Source organism: Eretmochelys imbricata, chromosome 1 (genome assembly GCF_965152235.1).
Source record: "Eretmochelys imbricata isolate rEreImb1 chromosome 1, rEreImb1.hap1, whole genome shotgun sequence".
NCBI classification, from domain to species: domain Eukaryota; kingdom Metazoa; phylum Chordata; order Testudines; family Cheloniidae; genus Eretmochelys; species Eretmochelys imbricata.
The window spans coordinates 283,440,629-283,462,564 of NC_135572.1; the positions used below are offsets into that span (position 1 = coordinate 283,440,629).

At 37.3% G+C, this 21,936-nt stretch overlaps 1 protein-coding gene across 1 annotated transcript in view; it reads right to left on the minus strand.

Annotated features, from left to right (window-relative positions):
- Nucleotides 1-21,936, minus strand: part of LRRIQ1 (leucine rich repeats and IQ motif containing 1) — a 168,158-nt gene that overhangs the window by 71,716 nt on the left and 74,506 nt on the right. Inside the window, exons 16-21 of the mRNA XM_077807706.1 lie at nt 19,687-19,897; nt 17,793-17,912; nt 2,543-2,632; nt 1,565-1,686; nt 866-961; nt 398-483 (exon numbers count right to left, since the gene is read on the minus strand). Coding sequence (XP_077663832.1) covers nt 398-483; nt 866-961; nt 1,565-1,686; nt 2,543-2,632; nt 17,793-17,912; nt 19,687-19,897 — 725 coding nt within the window. The remainder of the gene's footprint in view (nt 1-397; nt 484-865; nt 962-1,564; nt 1,687-2,542; nt 2,633-17,792; nt 17,913-19,686; nt 19,898-21,936) is intronic.

The following is a 21,936-nucleotide window of genomic DNA, read 5'->3' on the forward strand; positions in this document are numbered from 1 at the left end:
AATATTCTTCTGAAGGAAAAAAAAATCTAAGCAGCACAAAAATACAGAAATATAAACTTTATATCTAGAAAAGGGAATACACAGAACACAATGAAACAAAGTTCCCATGTCATACATTTGTCAAATATTCCTCTCAATATTCACCAGAGTACTTTTTCAAATATTAATATATTTAACATATAAACAAAATAAACTTCCTTTTATGATGATTTAATATGTTCATTTCTGAAGCACATTACTCCCCCCTCATATTAACATGTGAAGCAATCTAAGAAAATACAAGCAAAATTTCTAGAAGTGACAATCTGCTTTCAGATGAAGAAGTAGAGACCTGCTGTTTTCTACATTTTATACATATTCTTATGTAACATATATTGTAACAGAACTGTTGACTTACCTAGATTTTTATGACTAGATTTCTTGGATTTCATTTTATGGGCCCTCTTCAGCATTAGCTGTGCAGTGGCAATATCTTTAAAACCCCTAAGGGAAGGTGATATTTTACTATCAATATATACACATTTTCACATATCAGGTGCACAGTGTTCTCTCTCTCTCTCCCCCTCCCCCACACCTTTCACATAGAATACAGCAAGAGCACAGGACATCTCATGTATGATACTCGACATACTGAACTACACAGATGCTTGCAGTGCTCATCTTAAACAGTTAAGACATTGTAGTTAATTGACTTGGTATCTCACACGCCGGTTAAAAGTTTAAAACAATATTTTTGACATTTAGAAATAAATACCTACTTAACCAGGGTACCTATTAAAATCCTCTACATCTACAGCTCCTGATGTGTAGAATTCACATTAAAAACAAACAAACAAACAAAACAATAGGATAGATTTGGACATACCATTCTTCTGAAATTTTCTCTTCTTTTTCCGATTTGAAAGACAACTTATTTCTGGGTTGCAAGTCAGAGAGACGTGACATAGCTCTCTTGTCTGACCTGACAAAAGAGTAGCAAAGCAATACTGAAACCTGGGTCAGTAGTAAAAGTATAGTGTGATGGCTTTGCAGCCTTTATTATTCTGCGAACTATTTATGCCTTCTGAAACTCAGAAATAAAAACTTGTATTTTAATACTCCAAGAAGGCTTTATCTTTGGGAGCAATAAAAGTTTGCCCTTGATTTTGAATGTTTACATTTCAGTTACAATGAAGTATATTTCAGTCCTTTTCTGCAAAGGAATACAGCCTTGTGAGAAATACTTTTAAATTCTTATCTGTTAGATATCTGTATGTTAAGGCCTACGTTATAAGATTTTTTTTGTTAACATTTTATTATTTACATATTTACAGCCTTTTATTCTTAGAACTTTGATATTTTAATTAAATGCACATTAAACGACTGCAGACCTAATAGACTGTATTTGTTTTATTCAGTTTTAATGAGCGCATTTACTTACAAATCAGTAATTATCTGAGTTACCAATCAAACAGTTGCAAAAAGCACCACAAAGAGGAGTACTAATTACTCTTCCAGTGTCTATTCTGGTCCCTGCCAGAGCAGGTACAAGTAGTAATAAAAAAAGCAAATCATTTTGGCTTACCTGCTCCTAAGTTGGGTGTTTTCTGATGACAATGAATGTGGTCTCTCATCACACTGCCAGGCTTCATGTGGAGGCCATGGTAAATTAAATGAATTATGATCGGAACGTTGAGGCCTAGCATACTTGTAAGTAAGGGAATATATATATATATAAAAAACAGTCAGTGAATAGTATCGTAACTTTGGCCCTGATCCTACAAACGCTTACTCATGGGCTTGACTTTATGCACAGGAGTAGCCTTGCTGATTTTAATGAGGCTACTCACATATGTACTTAAACATGAGTCATGTTTGCAGAGTCATGCCCTTTGTATTTCAGAGGTATAGTCAAAACATGATAGGTCCATCATAGACCTTCTCTTCAATTAACTAAATGCTCTATGGAATATTGCAAAAAAGATGGTGTGTTTAATTATATCTCAAAAGCAAAAAAAAAGTTTAACTCACTATACATTTATGAATAGCCATTATTTGAATCCAGGCAAAAATATTTTAAAGAATACTTTGCATATAGCAGAAGAAAAATGGAAAAAAACCTAAAACAAAAACAAAAACACCCCAGAAAGCTGAAACTTCAAAGTTTATCAAATAACTCACAGACATTACAGTTCAGTGACCTTTAGCTGTTCTGAAAGTCCTCAGCTGTTGCTATATAATGCAGACTTTAGTATTTTTAAAGTACTGTGTCAACGAGCAATTTTTAATCCATTGCCAAATGTGCAGATGAAGCACATCATCTTTTTTTTTTTGAGCTACTGTGAAGTAAAGTGTTGAAAGAAATCCAAAATAAAGAAAAATTTAAGCAAATGAAAGAAAAGCTACATGAAAAATTACATCTGGGGATGAGGAGGAAGTCAGAGGCTTCTAAAAGTAATTGTGTTTTTCAAGTCAATAAATTGAAGTATTAATCACCCTGGTGTAGCATATCCTCAAGGAATGAACAAAGACTGAAGACTAAGAAGTTTCCATGACATGTTACCTTTGGCCAGTGCAGCTGGTTTGTGAGCAGCAGTGTTTTTGAAGGGAAGCGGGTGGAATCCAAAGCTAGCCATTCTCTCTCTAAGGCAGCCTGTATGAATGAGTAAAGTCAAATAATGCACTGATAAGAACAGTTTAGATAATTTCTACAAAGTCTCTTTTAAAGTCTTGCAGATTGATTCAAATGTGTACACGTTGTATATCAGAATTGCCACCTGCAATGTAATCACAGTCACAATTCTGAAGTGCTGCATTGGATTGATTTCTATTATTATTTACTGTTTGTATTATCATTGCATCTAGGACCATAATCATGGACCAAGACCCCTATTGTACTAGGTGCTGTAGAAATAGAACAAAAAAAGACACAAATAAATCCACAATTAATAGTTATTTTCACTCAGCTGTTTCTATCCTCTTCTCAAATTCTCTTTATTTTACTCCAACAACTTTGCTAAAATAAGCAAATAAAAGCCACTAAAACAGAAAACTACAGAGCTAAAGTAGTTTTCAAATATTAATATAAAGGGCACAGAGAAGCTTGTTAGCTTTTTTTGAACAATTATTATTTTAAATCCCTGTTTGCATGCCTGATTCTGTCACCCTTTCTCATGTTGAGTTGTACTTATCTGGTGAAGAGTCCCACTGAAATCAATGCGTCAAAATGTGCAAACATTCACTAAAGTAGTCCAACTGATTTATAGCCTAATAGAACAAACTTGCAAGGGTCGCAGAATCAGATCCTGAAGGGTATTTTATTTTTTCCTAATTTAAAACTCAGCCAGTCTAACTTTTTTCTTACACTTCATTGACTTTTTCTACCATATTTTCTTTTAACACTTTTAAACAAGTGATAGAAGTGCACATCCCGATGAGAATAAGTAAGTACCTCTAAGAGTCTGGCTTCTCTTACTGAAGACTCAGACACTCAGATTGCTCCTACTTCAGCAGCAAAGAACTTCAGCAGTTCATTCTAATCCTACTCCCTTTTCCAAAAACCTCTAATTTATGTAGCTAGAACATCTCCCATTTATGGAATATTATTAGGTTGCATTCATTTCTGCCTCCATCAGAACTCCCAGCTTTGAATACCTTAAGACGTGATTACAGTAATTCTTTATTGGCTAGCATATTTACAAGTCTTTGCATAATCTTACGTTGGTGAACGATGGGTGCTGCCAGATTCTTTCTGAAGAGGAGATGACAGGTTCATATTTTACCTATTTTGAACAGGTAACCTTGGATGATGGTCAAGTACTATACTAATTTTAAAACAGCTCTTATCTATATGTACTATATGATGCTGAATCATCATCCTTCCTCCATACTTACTCAAAAATTCCTGAAACAAGGTTTTTCAGAGTTTATAGGCAAGTTTTAAATCATAAGAACTCTTCCATGTTAGACTCGTTTCTATAATTTCCTTAAGCTTGATATGATGGAATTAGCCATATTTGGTACTTGGGGTTTAATTTCTTTTAAAATCTAGATCAGATTCTATTACCTCTTCGTTTATATCTGATGTAGCATCGCTGTTCTTTCCCATTTATCGTTTAATTTCAAGAACAAAGTTTTTTAGGTTTTCCTTTAAACCCCTTCACATCAGTTGCATGTTAAGGAAATATCAGCGTGATAAAGTCAAAACACATTTGCCAGATAAATTTATCATGCACCTATGATGGTCTCATTCGCCCTCTGTCCACTCATCAACCCACTTTGGAATTTATTCTAACACTCCTAACCTGTGAGCAGCTTTAAAAACAAAAAAACCCTCAAAGTGCCACTCTGAATGTGAATTCTGTTTTTGCACGCCACACCTTAAAAGCCACCAATCTGAGATGTAAGATGGACAATGTTCAGACTCAGAAACAGTGACTAATTCAAGGTTTGATAGGTCTATGACCAGCAGAGCTAGAATTGGGAGCTTCCCAGATTTTCCACACAGCACTTGCTTCCTAGCTTTGGAATGGTATCTCAGGACATCCATCAGACTTTACAAGTATATACTTATTGTTGGCCTTGTAGTTTATCTGCTGTGGGAAGAGGTTCTGAAGCTAAAAGTCTCTTCAATCTTGACAAAAAGAACAATTTTAGAGGGAGTCAAATTTGCGTATTTTTCTTAACATTAAATGAGACTACCAAACATCTCATTTGGAAATAGGTATTAGTTTACAAATGAGTACTCTTCATGCCCTCTTTAATTTGTACTCAGCTTCAATTAAGTAGCAGAAAAAAACTTCTAATTATTCAAATGAGCATCCCTTCATTCATCCTGAGTCCAGTCCTGCAACCATCAGAAGTAGCCTCACTGACACTAGAAGTTCTGCTCCAAAAAGCAGCTGTATAAAGATGATAGCCTTCTTATTCAAAAATCTCCTCCCTCTCTGTTAGTAGTACCAAGTCAACACAAGTAAGTGTGTACTGGAGTCTGTTATTTCTTCTGTATATTTGTCAGGAGACTGGGTAGTAGGCAGTCAGGCCTAGTGGCTAGATTCCAATTTCCAGAGCCAAGGGTTGAGACAGGACCAGAACTAGGATCAAAGGTCAGAATCAGAGTCAGTGTCCAAATGCCAGAGCCAAGGGTTGAGGCAGAGTTGCAGTCAGGAATCAGAGTTGAGTGTTGGAACTGGATTACCAGAAGTCAGGGAAGGCTGGAGCAGGGCAGGTTCTGAGGGAGGAGCAAGGCAGGGACAGGATGGGAACAAGGCTGGCTGCAGGACAGGATCTGGGCTGAAGCTGTGGAGGAGCAGAGCAGGAGCAGGGGTTGGTGACAGACAAGCACAAGGAGGCAGAAAGTCTGTGTGCATGTGCATTGAGCAGTCACCAAGCTACAGCTCCTGCTGATCTTCAGAACTGGCCTACTGGCTGCCTCATCCAGTCAGGCAGGATGGTCTGTCAGGCAGCCCAGATGACTCGTTAGGGTGACAGGAGTACTGAGTAGGCATAGCTGCAGTGCCTTACTCCTGATAATACTGAATTCTAATCAATCTCTCTTGGGTAATCACACTGAAGCTACTTGTGGTACACAGGCATATTTGAAAGGAGATTCTGCAAAACATTTATTAATGCAGAATAAGACCCAAGCTTGACTCTCACATCTCCGGTCAAGTTTGTAGACCTGGCAGTTTAAGTTTCTACTCTAAACTGAGCTCATTTGCTACAGAAATCAGTCAACAAAAACAAACATAGAAGCCTAGACAGCTTTAAGATTTGAGGACTTCAGTAACTCAGCAAGAGATTATGAGCCTATTGTCAGAATGGGTGGGTGAAGAAGCTCTGTGGCCTGTGGTATGCAGGAGGCCAGACTAGATGCTGGTATGGTCCCTGCCTGGAGTATGGATTGGATCCCTTTGTTTTAGAGATGCATTATTTACTAATATTCTTTCTTTGGCTTTTAAATGCATATTGAAGCCTTACTGTAATTTTTTTAAAAAAGGAGTACTTGTGGCACCTTAGAGACTAACCAATTTATTTGAGCATAAGCTTTCGTGAGCTACAGCTCACTTCATCGGATGTGTATGCGTATGCATCCAATGAAGTGAGCTGTAGCTCATAAAAGCTTATGATCAAATAAATTGGTTAGTTTCTAAGGTGCCACAAGTACTCCTTTTCTTTTTGCGAATACAGACTAACATGGCTGTTACTCTGAAACCTGTAATTTTTAAATTCAGTTTATACCATTTACTGAATTTTATATCAGTTACTATTTTAATAGTGTTTTCATTTGTTTCACTAATTGTATGTAAAATATAAAATGTCTAAAGCTGTCCGGTAAAAAAAGACCCCACAGTACAGAATGGTAAAGCATTATTCAAAGATATAAAAGGTACAGTAACTAACAAAACATTACCAAGACAATTGATTTATCATTAAGATCAGATTTGTTAATACGAAGCACATTTAGCACTACTAAGAATGTACTGTGTATTAAAAATATACTAAAATGTCATTTGCTTTGGCCAACAACAACAAACACATCATTGATTTTCAAAATGTATGTTATTCTATTATGCTTATCCCTAGAGATTTCTACAGTACCAAGCTCAAGAAACTCCTGTTCATAGTCCTCCCATAAATATAGTACTGAAGTATAACTATCTTAACCAAAGTTTATACACAAATAGATTTTTCGATAACAGTCTTAAAATTAGATCCCAATACTACTGAGGATATACTCTGATGGAAAAAAATGCAAGCTGGGATAGACTAAAGATGTATAAAAAGTAGAAAGCATGATTATATGGACTAAATAAAAAAACACCAATTCCATTTTTACTAGAGAAGTGTGTGTACGTCAAAGAGCCTCTGCTGAATATTAAGTATATTTCTGAAACCAAATTAAGCGCTTGATTTTAAAACACTAAATGTATACAAGTAACTTTATGCATGCTTGCAAATTCCATTCAATGGACCTAACTCACATGTGTAAAGTCAATTATTCATGTACAATTTGCTGCAGGATTATACCCTTGGAATTTTACATCTAGTTCTATTTGTTTCAAAATAAAGAATGAAATTTACAAAGCTTCATTTAATGGAACTGAAGATTTGGCAAAGAAATGAGATATTTAGCGGCTAGAGATAATACATGAATTGGTTGCAAGTTAGAAACACTAGCACATTTTTAAATCCCAAAATAAATTCTTTATGTTAACCTCCTTTCAGTCTGACCTTTTAACACTAGTTTGTTGGCACGTTTTTCCAAGAAAGAATACACATATATTGAGTACTATTCAGTAAAGGTTTGCACTTTCTGATTTACCAGGAGTGGGCACAAGAATGTCCAGATTATACCTTCATGCTCAATCTAGCTCATGGAATTCTTTATTAAATACAGTATTTTTTCTCCTCATTGCTTCATATTGCAAGAACTATTAAAATGAACATAGATATTATAGTAATACAAAATGTTTATGCTGTAAGTACATTTTGGTATATCGATTAGATAAAGAACTTCATTCAGTGATTCACTGCATCACATTCTTTCAGCTTCTGTGAATGTAATCCTGTGATTATTTTACCCCAGTATTCTGGTATCTCATAAATGAATTCCAAATGAACAGTGAATTCTTCCACTCCATAGTTTACTACATAACCTTTCCATATATAGCTATTCTTTCCTACCTTTAATCTATTAATTCTAAAATAATCCCAATATCTCTTTCTAGAGCATTATATATCTTGCTTTTATTAAGTAGTCCTCATTTTGGACTTAACATTTCAAATGCAGAGCACCCCCAATTCTAGTGTTAGTCAGTGGGAGCTGTGGGAGCTCAGCACTTTGCAGATGACTGTCAGCACATAAAAGTGTGGAATTCTGCTGAGTATAATTTAAATAAACTTAAATAATAATAAAAGCAATGATGAGGTGGTCAGCGACTTCTTAAGAAGGAAAAGGCAGTGGGTAGAGAAGGTGGGTGTCCTAATTCATCTTTTATAAAAATACAACTGCATTACAAAAAAATTAATTACTTTCATTGGATCCAATGTCCATTGAATGTATGATGGATTAGGCCTACTGGGAGGTGGAGATTACGTCCCAATCATGCAAACATACATCAGAGTAACTTTACTCTTGTGAGTAGCCCCACTGAGATCAATGGACAGGTCTCATGTGAGTAAAGTTATGCACATGCATAGTTTTGGACAGGATTGGACCATAGTCTTCTCCAGGAGCAAAGTGGAGCAGGAGGGTTAACAAAAATATAAAAACAACCCACAACTAAAAAACAAATTAGGGAGAGGTTGGGTTGACAGGAAGGAGAAAAGGGAGGGAAGAGTCTCAAAATATTTAAATAAATCAGCATTTCAAACAAACAACTACGTAAGGATTCTTCAAGTTAATGTATTAACCTAAACTCCTGCCTACAAACACACAATAGCTTTACAGCTTCTAAATTGATTTAGCCCATGATTCAGTTATTATAATAGCTTGACAGTTCTTCTTGTTTACAAGTACTAACTATGTCCCAAGATATATTTTTATTAATCCCGTAATATATTACTGAAATTCTAGACAGTAGAGTCAATTCATTTAAATATTCACTTAAATAGCTACATATTATATGGGAAGAAAAAAAACCTACAAGAGAGCTGTTCAAAATGTTGAATGTTACCTTTTTAAAAGTAGAAAATCCCTTTGACCTCCTCAATCACTCTCTTCCCCCTCATTTAACCCCTTCTCTGCCTACAGTACAGCATGGGGTTGTCCAGACTAATTGTCATATTTGTGTTTATACTGTGCTTCAAAACCAAAATTTGGGAGTGACTGGCTGGAATTCTCCAAATGTAAACAAAGCAATGAAAACAATTATTCTGACAGTTATTCTGAATTCAGGTGCCCTGTTGGCCTGTGGGAGTGACAGTGGCATGAGAAGAATGGAAGGAAAGAAGGCAATGAGTAAAATCTTGTTTTAAGAAACAGCCTCTCTTTACAGTTTCACAGGCCTACCAGCTAAATCCACTGCTTGTTTTAACTCTAGGCTGTTCTATACTCAGCTCCAGTCTATACCTCTGATTTTGTCTAATCAGTTTCCCTGACTTCTGCTCTGCCAATGAGGTCATTCATCTCCAGTTCCCAATCCTGTCACCATGCCTTTTTCACATCATCTCTAGGTAAGGAATGTCCTCTTCATCCTGATTTTACCACACCGCCATTCAATCCTCCAAGACAAAACCTTTTCACCACTTAATCTAGCTTTTGTTTTCTGCAAGAATCTTAGTATCTCTGATACAAAGTTCTTCTCTGTAAAGTTAAGTACTTGCAAAAGTTGCAAGAAAACATGCAATTGTAACTCACAGGTTTCCTGGCATAAGAGCCCTGAACTATTCTTTCCCAGTTGTTTATATATTGCTGATTGACTGTGAATGAAAGCTGCCTTTGAAATTAGAGATCTGAATTTTTTTAGTGCATTTAAAGTTCTCTTTCATCCCCAGAATTTTGATAAATAAGATTACTCTACAGGCTAGTTTTCCAGAGCAAGAAAGCAACAGGAGTTCTCTTGTATAGCTTAATTTGGAATCAGGAAGCCAAACATATTTAGACATTCAGGGCCAAACTCTTGGCTAGTATAAATTCATCTGAATCCAATGGAGCTACACCTATTTACATGTACTGAAGATGTGTCCTCAGGCAGATTTGCTACAACTTTCATTAAAAGGGGGAAGATTTTAATTTTGTCAAACAAAAAGATTGGATAAAAGTTGGAAGTTGAGGTAGTATGAATTATGTGTTACAAAAAGTTGTACATATTGGGCCTGATACTTCTCAGCATTACGTTGATTTTACACCTTAGTCCAAACACCTTTTAGTCAGTGGAGTTACACAAGCATAAAAAACAGTGCAACTAGGTGGACCAGGCCCTATTATTTTTATAAAAGCTATCATCCTGAATTGTTGTTTTAAATCAATTTGTCCCACAAGTTCCATCTTTCCTCCAACAGTTCTATTGATGAATCACATACATGGATAGAATCTTAGAATTGCAGCCAATAAGAATAATGTAGCCTTTTTCTGTTGGTTTTACTTTTCCTGATACCTCACCTATTCTATTTGGTAGAAGTAAGCAGGTAAGCTCCCCAGAAGAGCATTTTAACCTTTGACCAATGCTTCTTCCTTAGATCTGCTGTTATTTGTGGTGGAGGAGTTGAGAAAGAGAAAATGAGCATGTGTGCTTAAAGCAAGATTCCTATAAGTTCCAAAGTTGCTTTTAAAAAACGTCCCTTAGATAGAATCAGAATGGAGAAAGGTTAATACTGTTTACATGCTAGCAAAATGGGTATACACTTTTGTTTGTAGTGGGCGAGCTTGAAGCATGATGACTATCTCTGCCATTGGATGTAGAATGCCTGACCAGTAAGAGGAAGCAGCATAGCCTGACACCAACACTTCAGCTGCCACTGGTGAATCTGCAAAGGAGATCTCTGTAGCGCAGACCAGTGAAGATGCCACGGAAAATATTCAGCTTTTGGATCCCGAGTTGAGTTTTGCAAGGCTGGCAGTTAGAAAAATTTCCATTTGTAAACATAGCACATTTCATAGGTAAATCACTACTAAAATGGCATTTTGGAGTGCTATGTTTGTCTCAGTCATTTTACAAAGTAAAACCATATAGCAAACCACTCTGAAAGCAAAGCGAGGAAAATACAGATCATCAGGATATGTAAATTTAATAAAAATTGTGCAAAACTTTGTGTGCAATACAAAAATAAGGATTACAGAAAAAGGCTATTGCATACCTCTATCTACAAAAATAGGAAGCTTTAGAAACCTGCTATACCTGGATTCAGAAACAACTCTGAACCACTACTAACTGAGATTATTTTAGAACACTATTCTAATTGCTAAAACCAAACAATATTTCCAGCCAAGAAAAGTAGAGAGAGGTGTTGTATGAATTCCAAAGAAATATCACAACAGTGAATTGTTCTCATGGGATCTCAAGAGATTTTAAAGACATAAGAAAGTAGAGTAATTATTACAGAACATTCCTTTAAGAGAGAGTTAATTTAGAAGAAAAGTACAGCTATAGTGGCATAATCCTCTGTATCTCTCTCTTGTAAGTGGACACAATGAAAAAAACGATAACATTTTGCTGAGAAAATCTTAACGCAGGACCATATTTGTGAATGCTTGCGCCAAATGTCATTTGCCAAAATCCTTAGAGTAACCCTAGACAATCATTCTAATGATTGGTTTCACTCTTATTCCTATTGCCTGTTTTTTTTTTTTAAATAAATATGATTAGGACTGTGTAGAATTAGCTGACTACTCAGTATATGAAGGAGGATGCAAGTAAATGAGTAAAATAAAACAATCTCCAGAACCTTGGAATTTTTACAAATGAAAACACTCCATACTTAACTCCAAAGAGGTCAAGTCTTATGATAGTGTTACAGAAGTTATTCATGACATACACATAACTTTTCTCCAAAATGTGCTTTGTGCCCTAAGCTTGATAGTGCTCAAAGGAAGTTATGGGTCAGAAGCCAATTCCTACATTTTGTTTTGAATAAAAGACTACAAAGTACAGATGAGTGAACCTCATAAGCTTCAGAGGTTACACTTGGTTCACATAAGCACCAGAAATGCTTGGATGCTTACCCAGCCCTTTTGAAGTTCCCAATCCCACCCTCTCAGCAACCTCAAGAATCCCCAGGCTCTTGGCACCTTCAGCCCTCCTCTGGAAGGCTCCAAGATCCCCACACAATCTTCCTTCCAAAGGCTCCCAGAATCCTGCTGCCTTCTTACCTCTGATTCCACCGCTCTCTACAAGATCCCAACCAGACCACTGTCCCTACACATTCCAGGTGATGTGCCCACACAACCAAATCTCCCATACATCCTAACTTTGTAAATAAAGCTAGGGAACTCAAACTACAACAGCTTTGTTAGACTGTGGCAAGACCACAAAGCTTCTGTATCTAAATAATATTGCACTTGGAGCTTTCTCTATTAAACATAACTCAGAGTATATTGACCTCCAGATGTCCAATATGGGATATCACCACCAGAGAATATGCTACAATTGCTGGGGGCTGCAGCTTTATCAGAAGAAGAGAAGCTGGAGAGAAAAGTTAATAGTGGAACAGGATAAATGTTGAGGTATTGCCCAAGGCAGAGATTTTCAAAATTGGAGTGCGGCTGCACATTCTGCCCTTTTGAAAGACAGGCTACTTTTTAAGTGTCTAAATATGGACTTCAGAACATAGTTTTAGGCTCCTGTTTTTTTGAAAATCACAATGTAAGATGCTTAAGGTGGACACAGGATACTTAATTATTAAGAAGATCTATCTTCGTAAGACCCACTGCTAGCCACCTGCCTTGACCTGAGTCCCCACATTCTGCGCCTCCTGGCTTCAACTCTTCTTCAGAAACGAGTCCTATGAAGCTCTAAAAACAGTTGGTCCCCGAGTGTCTTGTCAGTCTAGGACTTGGATCCACTATTCTTTTGAGATCTGCACTCAATCTACCTCTGTTTAGAGAGGTTTTGAGAACCTCCAAATGCTGGGCCCTCCAAAATGTCTCTCTGTTGGACAGTCACCCCTGCAGATCAATAATTGTCACTGTTTGTGTGTCAAAATTTATTTTTTGTGGTGGGAGGATACAAAATAAACAATTAATGTAAGGACCCACAGAAAGCCATATCAACAGCTTTTTTGGCTCCTCAACCCAAGGTGCAGTCATGCCTAAAACTGAAGGACTTGATTGATACAGGGTCAGGGAAATCTGCCTGTTTGTAAGCAAAGATAATACTGTATTTGCATAGTCTCCATAAGGAGATTTGTGATGTCTTTTTTCCCTTTTAAGAATCACAGGAATAAATTATTAGAACCTGACAAAACTTATGGACTCTTTACAGTCAAAGAATGCACATGGTTACAAGATGCACATATTCTGCCTGTTTTGTTCCTAACATCATTTGGTTTTTGTTCCTTCCTTCCTTCCCTATCTCCCTCTTCCTTTAGGAGCTCAAGAACTGATAAGAGGGGGGGAAAGGCTTATAGAAATAAGGTATACACTTCAGGCTACCAGCAGAAAGAGGAAAAACAGTGAGGAGAAAGTGGGTGGGTTGAGCTACTTATAGCAGCTGTGACTGACAAGCCATCTTTGTCTCCTTACTTCCAGGTAGTTTGCAACATGAAGGATAAGTCCTAAGTAGGCTTAGGAAAGAAAGGTTGCATGACAAATCAACAGTTTAAGAGCTGTGTAACATTGCTCTATTTCGTAAGAAGATAATAGTAATTATTTTTCAAGAGAGGATTGTTTCATTTAGTAATGTTCTCAAATATTTCTTTTATCACTTTTCTTAAGATTGGAAAAAGTGAATGCTTCTGAAGTTTAAGCTGATGCTGAATATATCTATGAATTCTCCAGGACAGCTCTCAAAGACAAGAACTTCAATTGGAAGCAAGAATTTATTAGATTTTATTTTGAAATAATTTGGTCATTCTTTTCTATTATTGCTACATTAAATATTCATGTTCCTTTAAAAACAAATGAATTAATGATGAATAAAATTTCTCCTCACATTTAGCCTGTGGGTTAGAAGATATCCCGTGTTCTAAAACTAAAAGGATTTCATGAGCCAAGCTACAAACAATGAGATACATATGGATTTTTGTGTGGAGAGAGAAAGAAAGGAAATTGACACTTCACTTTCCTCCTTTGTCCCTCTAAAAAGTATTGATATTAAAGCCAATTACAATACTGGCTGCATTGATGACCTCTTCTCACAGAGTATGGAAATGGATGTTGATACAATTAGCACATTCTTGGCACACAGATCTCCAAGTACTTTAGTAAGAGTGTAACCCAAAGTTCTTGACTCTTTAGAAGCAACTATATATAAAGCCCCTAGGCTATGGGCTGGAAAAGATTAGCTAGACCCCACATTACCTCATCTATATAACGATATCATACATGCCATGATAAATTTATATAAGGGAGCAGATTATGATAAATCTATATGAGGGTTAAATGGGAGTTCTGGGTAATTAATGGCAGACAACTGGATGGAGAAGCTTAATATAGTATCTCTTGGCATTTCAATTGTATAGACGCTAAAAGCATGACAGCAAAGATGTATAAAACCCTCAATCATTCCAGACACAGGATTTCTTGTCCTTGATGTACAGGAACACCTAGAAGAGTAGTTAATATGGACAGGAACTTGCAGAAGAAATAGAGGGTCACCCATATTAGTAAGCCAGAATGCAATCATTGGAGCAGCCAGGCAGGGAGAAAGCACTCCTAGAGTTTGAAAACAGATGTTACAGAAGTCTTCTTCCCCACCAGTCAATGTACCAAATATTATGTGACCATGTTAAATAACTGAGGTGACAGATCTCTGGATATTTATACATTCTGGATGACCCTTTAAAGGCAAAATATACCATCAAAATACAAAAATATACTAATTTTAATTGGACACAAAAATATGTGAATTTAGGGTTAGACTCAATTCCAGTTCCCGCCTCCATGAGTTCAGTGACTCCCCTGACAACAGAGCTAGTGCAGGTCTATTGCAGAAGGATGAGCTGAATGCAAAGAATTGGCACCTCATGCTCACTGCAGCTGTGCAAGGCCTCCTGATGCAATTGTACTGAGAAACAGGCAAAGTGGAAGGATCTATCACTGCATGAATCCTCACCTGCCTTTTCACTTTGTAACATGCCATAGAAACTGCTTTGCCTCCTAGCCTGAAGTAATCACTCCATGACCCTGGGAGGGGTAGAAAGATTCCTCCCATTTACATCTGTTCTGTGCCTGGCTTGGCCATTCAGGCCAGGTGCTTGACTCTGTATTTGCACCTAGATGAGCAACTATTAAGAATATTCAGGTAATGACATGATAGCACTCTGATATGGAATACACGCTATAAACACCACTGTTATTCATTTTAGAAAAATACTATAATAGTTGGAATAAAAAGAGATTCCAGGCCAGATCTCCATGTGGTATAAAAGGCCATAGCTCCACTGACATTAATGCAACTACACTGATTTACACTAAATAAGGATCTGGTTCACTGGGTGTAAAATGCAATACAACATATGTGCCTTTCCCTTCTTTGATACACGTGAACAGATATTTTCCTCCCTGTGTGAGAAAGGAAGTTCTGCAACTTTCTAGTATTGAGTATTATTTGAGAGAAAGATGGGAGCAAACAACACAGTTGCTCTTTATGTTGGATACGTTTTAAAATCCCAAACATTAAAAGGTAAAATTTAAGCCTACTCTGCTGGTTCAAACCCCCATTTATGCCCGCAAAATTATTTCCGGGTACTTGTGCCTCTGTCTGATTTACACTTTCAAAAGGGTGGCTGTCCTTTTGAAAATATACCCCTGAAAAGTTTATAGCTACTCAAAGACTGAAGAAAAACTAATTTTGATTGTTAAAAATTATTCCAAGTCATAAGTAACAAATTGTATGTCTATATAATAAACACCATTCCTGTTTTGTTTAATCCAGTGCAAGTCTAACTTGGGTCCTCAAAAGGTGGCTGATCCTCAGGTCACTAGATACTGGTACAGTTCCATTTTGATACATGGCAAAGGCAAAAATATTTTATAAGCCCTAAGAACACGTGATCTCTGGCCAAGGAGGGGTTAACCACATCAGAAGTAAGTCATCTCAACCTCCCTTTTGAAGTTATGGTGGGATTTTAACACAGGACTTTTGCAAACACCCATGAGCTCCATACAGTACATCACGGCTCACCCAGATCCAAATGTCCATGACAAAGCCATATACAGTTCCATGGAGCCAGCCACGATGAGTTCCTTTCTTGTACTTGAAATCATGACAAGGAAAGCAGGGTGAGTGAATGAGGATGTGCAGAAAACTCAGAGAGCTCCAATTACAGGTGAGTAACTTTCTTCATCCAGAATTGCTCCTACAGATACTCAGTTTCCATCCAGTTTCCAGAAGTGTGGTAGGCTGTACTGTGTAGTATTTAATTCACACTGGATTAATTCTCCCCTGAAATGACCCTCTGACTGGCTCTGAGCGACAATTAAATCCTTGCTGGAGTCTACTCTGCCAACTGCTTCCAAAAACAGAGCCCCAACCGTGCAAGTATTTTCCAAGAGGAGTTTCTGTTGTTTTGCAGGAAAGTGAAGATGATGCTGCGTAAGGTTCCTTTTCCATGTTTAGTGAAAAGATTTGGCTGTTGGCAGTTGTTCGATTCCCTAGATGCTGTAGAACATTGCCTAAATGTTTTATATATCAATTTACCAGGTTTTGAACTTTACTTTATTGCTCTGTAATTCCTTTGGTGATCTTTGTCATCTCTTAAAAATGAATATTTTTGCTCTAGTTCAGTCCTCTGAAACTTCACTTATCCTCCCTGAACTGCCAATATTATTGACAATTATTCCAATACACCTCTACCCTGATATCGTGACCCGATATAACACGGGTTTGCATACAACGTGGTAAAGCAGTGAATGAGGGGAGGTTGGGAAAAGGATGCCCCCCGTACTCACCCGCGGTGGGAAGCTGAGCACCGTGGCTGGGAGCTGGCAGAGTGGAGCAGGCTGGGGCTGGGCTGCTCCACTTCCCGCTACTGGTGAGCATGGGACCTTTCCCCAACCTCCCCCAGCCCGAGCGACACTGGAGGCAAGGAAAGCGGAGCAGGCTGGGGCCGTGTCGCTCCACTTCCCGCTACCAGTGAGCGCAGGGGGCGTCCTTTCTCCAACCTCCCCACACTCACAGGCGGCAGGAAGTGGAGTGCCGTGGCTGGGAGCTGGCGGAGTGGAGCGGGCTGGGGCCAGGCTGCTTCGCTTCCTGCCGCTGTCGGTGAGTGCCTGTTAGGGGGCAGGGTGTGTGGATAGCCGTTGGGGCAGTCAGGGGACAAGGAGCAGGGGGGGCCAAAGCAAGTTCGATATAACGCGGTCTCACCTATATAGCATGGTAAGATTTTTTGGCTCCCGAGGACTGCGTTATATCGGGATAGAGGTGTATTTCCTGTGGTACTGCAGATGGACGTTCTGGAGTACTACTTCTTTAGCCTGTTCCTTCCCAATTTCACTATCCCTTTCTTCATTAACTATTCTTGTATTAAGGACCCTGATCCTCCTTGTCATTTTCCAAAAGACAGGTGAGACTGCTGAATCGTTTAACAGTTTTCTCCACGTCCTGTTGTTGATCGTGGTGGTTTGTTTATTTATTTAGTTATCCCTTAATGTTAATTAGCAGATCTATTTTCCTTTAATTTCAAATATGTTTTTCTTTTAGAAGTTTGCATCCATCAGTGTCATAGCTCCCAATCTGCCAAATGACCCGACTGATCACTATGTTGGTGACATCACACCTACTCGGGAACCTGGGGACCACCTGTGAGGGTCAAGGCCAATCCATATTTTCTCCAAAAATTATGGTTTTGTAATATTTTTGAAACTACATTGTACCTTTTACCCCACAGGGTATAAAATATTATTAAAAGGGTTACAAAACTGCACATTTTTGGACAAAAAGAACCACTTGCTCGATCCATTTATTTGCCTTCAGGTTCTAGAAATAGATAAGGTTCCACGGTGGGTATGTCATTAAAAGCATAGTAGCACTGGAACATCAATGTGACCAGGAATCCAATAATCCATAACAAGTACATTTAAATGAATTATATACACAAAATGTAACTCTCTCTCACTCTATCGGGATATCTAGGACACCCAACATACAGTTCTAATGTAGGTAGGTTTACTGCTGTTTTAGGCGAGCTTTTATGTTAACAACTGTGCTTACTTCATCAAATGTAAAATCATCCACATTTACTTCTTCATAGTCATCCTCCACTTCATCACTTTTAACAGCTGCAAGAGCACTGGCTAGTTTCTTCCGCAAGAGGAAACCCTTCCAAAATGCCTAAACAAAAATTTAAAGCATGTTATACAAGGCCATAGATCAAACCCAAATCCAGATTCTCTATGTTATCCCATTAGGAAGATAAAACATCTTAGACCTTGGTTTAATAGCTCAATGATCTGTTTTTTGAACTTTATGTGACATTTAAAACTACAAGACAAATTAAATGCCAGCATATGTCTAAAGCTCAGAATACTCAAGAGGTTTTCCTCAAGTAAGCAGAATGGAATCTTGAAACTCCCTCAACTACAAACCTAGGTCAACTAATTAATTATTTGACAATTCCTACAGGGCCTATTCTAAGCTGAGGGGGAAGAAGATATAACAAAAAGTTGAGTGTTCACTTTCAAATTACTGAGAACAAAAATAAAAACACACTTATACCAAATTTTCAGTGGTTACAAGTGGCAATTGTTGTTGTCATTTCATGTAATTAACCTAAACCAGTCAACCACATCTTCACAGTTACTGTCTACTCTACTTTTTTTTAAGAAAGAGGCTTTTTATCATCATCTAGGTAAAAAAAGAACATACAGCAAAAGAATGAGCACTTGTATACCAGAACATGATGCAAGTCATTAGGAATATGTGCAAAGACATACTGGATACGTTAGGATAAAAGGTACATTATACATGGGAATATTATTTTTTATAACTGTAGTTTTATGGATCATGGTTTTAAAAGGAAATTCCTGTTTTATGGTAGACAGTGTTAGAACTTGGATAGCAATTTTCCTTGCTCATTGAGAATGTCCTATACTGTATCAATTAGAGGATATTGCCATTTCCTCCTCCCTCTCAAAAATTATGTGCAAATAATAGCCCTGTATCTGTTTTGCCTTATCATTTGCAGTGTGCTGCCATAAACTAATGATTTATCATAAACATAATGAAATGCTGAGACTGAAGATCTGCTTTCCTACTGGTTACTCTGTTGGGCTTTAACTACTAGGAACATACAATTAAAGTTAAATCAGGAATACCATAGCACTTATGATTGGCTGGGTTAAAAGCTTGTAGATTGGGTTATAGCCTCAACTCTTCCAGAGCACATGTGGCAGGAAAGGGCATCCTCATGGGCAAGTGACCTGTGCTTGGAGACCCCATTTCTAGAATTCAGAGAGAAGGAAAAGACAGCATTTCCCCACAATGTTGGTCCTTTCCTGACACCCATTCTACATTCTACCCAGAAGACAAGTCACGTTGAGCAGATGCCACAATGTGATGAAATCCATGAGGCAAGCAGTACAATTTTCTAAAGTAGGATACTTAGTAGATTAAATCCTATTGATATTTAAATAAGATTTAGGCTTCAAAGTGCCTAAGGTATTTTTGAAAATGATACTTAAGATCCTAAATCACTTAGGTACCTTTGATGTTTTCACCCAACACACACAATATGGAATAACTTTCAAGATAGGGTTTACATAAGGCTAAACATTCTGGCAATGTCCCTTTAATTTAAAAAGGACTATACAGATTTTAGAACTTAGAATGTTCAGGGTACATAGCATTATTTTCCTAAGTCACCCCAGTAAAATTAAAATCAAGCATCAACTAATTTAACCGATCAGTATTTTGTAAAAGACAAAAACTTGTGATGCTTATACAGGATTTTATTAAACAAAAAAAAAAAAGGGTTTTCTGCTGGAATCATCTGTTTGGTTCAAGGAAAAAACTGAATGAACATTACTTATAAATACAGCTAATCAATCAGATCATTCCTTACTAAGTCTAACTGTAACAAATGAACAGAACACTGTAGCAAACCAACCTGAATAAGGGTAGCAGCTTTATGCTTCTGTTCTATAGCATCTGTGAGTTGATTACTTTCTTTTTTGCAGTAGACACCGTTTCTCCTGGCACGGTACTTCCGCCAAGCACACTGGATCTCTGTTGCTGCCATATGTAGTCTAGCACAGAAATTAATATCTCTGCGAATTATGTAGCCTCGCCAATATGACTGGATTAGTGTAGCTGCCAAGCTATCAACACCAGAAAAAGAAAGTTTTATGGAACTGAAGACACTACCAGTAATGATAAAGAAGTTCCCCATTAGATATTATGCATACATGTGTTTATCCACACACAATGGTTGAGAGACTCTTGGAAAACGCATTTTCAGCTTCTACCTATTTTTACTTTTTAAACAACAAGACTATTCCAGAGAGTAATACATTAGGGATGCTTTTAAATCTCCACAATGATTTAAAACAGCTATGTATGGGGTGCCATGTAGTTAGGCTTAGGCAATCATCATATAGTTTATAATTTCATACGGCAATCCTAGTGGTTAAAGTATTGTTCAAGTTCCATTTTGCTTATTGTTTAAAAAGTACAGTTATTAATTTAAATGCTATAAAACAGTCTTGATTATATTACAATCAGACTATTCAGATCTGTCAAATGGTTGCTGCTTTCTAAAGGTTTGGGGAATTCAAGAAATCAAGGCACATGCTCCCTACAGTGATCTGCAGATAAATTTTTTACAGAGAAGTTAATGTCTAATGGCAGTTCTAAGTTATCTCAAAATGTTAGAAAAAAACCCTAGCATCTCTTATATCAACAAACCAACGAAAAGGCAGAAGAACTGAGAAACACCCAAACATTCTATATTTTTATATTTTTCTTCTTATTTAGGTATAGCTGCTTAAAATGTGAAGCAGCTTACAGTGAAACAGATACTCTAAAACAAGTCACAACCTCCCACAGGAATATTCTGAAGTCAACACGTTAACTCAGAGATAAGTAAATATCAAATGGAAAATATGTGGCTTTTTAAAAATCTTAACTTTTAAGAAAATACTTGGGAAATTTTTAAAAATAATTGATATCACCACAAAAAAGTATATTTTAAAACCTTGCTTAAGTACTGATGAGCAAGCGCAACCAGGGGTGGGGAACTAAGGATGCTGGGGGTGCAGTAGCACCCCTGATTTGAAGTAGTTTCTATCACATACAGGGTTTACACTTTTGTCCAATAACTTTCAGCACCTCCACTATAAAAAAATGTTCCACCACTGGGTGCAACTCACAGTTAAGAGAATGGCTAACAGCAGAATTCCTGAAATATTTATATCAGAAGATTAACTAAAAAACTTTAAATGCAATGTTTAGAAAAGGATTTAGATTTTCAAAAACACTAAGGTTTCATAATGGGCTACTATGCTCCCGCTCATCTCCACTGGAGTCCATTGTGAATTCTGCAGTCCTTCTCAATGAATACATTCATAATAAATTAATCGATTCCCACGTACAACCAAAAACAAAAAAAAACCCTAAAACACAGGGAATGATGTCTGCATATTGTACTTCTAAGGAAACCGAAGGAACATACCTTTCAGTGTTGCCCCTCACAATGTACCCCAGGCTTGTACATGTACAGTGTATTTTTTAAACTGGACACCTTGTCATACCGGAACTTTTATGACCAAATCTTCACCTCCCATTCTACCTGTGTAGCTGGAGTCACTACAAAGTAGCTAGAAATCTGCCCTAAACAGCAACAGAGCATTCCACTTCACACAGGAGAATCCTTAGATGGCACAAATCAAGTGTAGCTGGCTCTATGCTCCCCAACCCCTCTTGTATAAGATGGAAAGAGGCAGGTTGGGAATGCCAAAGGCAGGACAGATAGTTGGCTCTTCAGTCAGCACAGCTGCATGTGATTGGCCTAGGGTCAGGAGAATGGAGAAACAGTTTTATCACCACCTTTCCCTCCCACCTGCTCAACTGTAAACTCAGCACAGATTAGGACTGAGCCCTAATGAAGTTCAGAAAAAAAAATCTTACTAACAATGGTAAAAAAACCTCTACACTATTGTTTCTTATTGTTTTATACAATTAGGCAGAGGGTTCATGTATTTAGTACCAAGAAAGGAAAAGTTAGATAGAAGTCACATTTAAAATTTTCTCCTTACTTTTCACGCAGTTTTCAATTTGAATATATTTTTAAAATATTTTTTAAATGCAATCACTGACAAAATATCACAGAACTGTCATACATAAAGGACATTAATTTTAA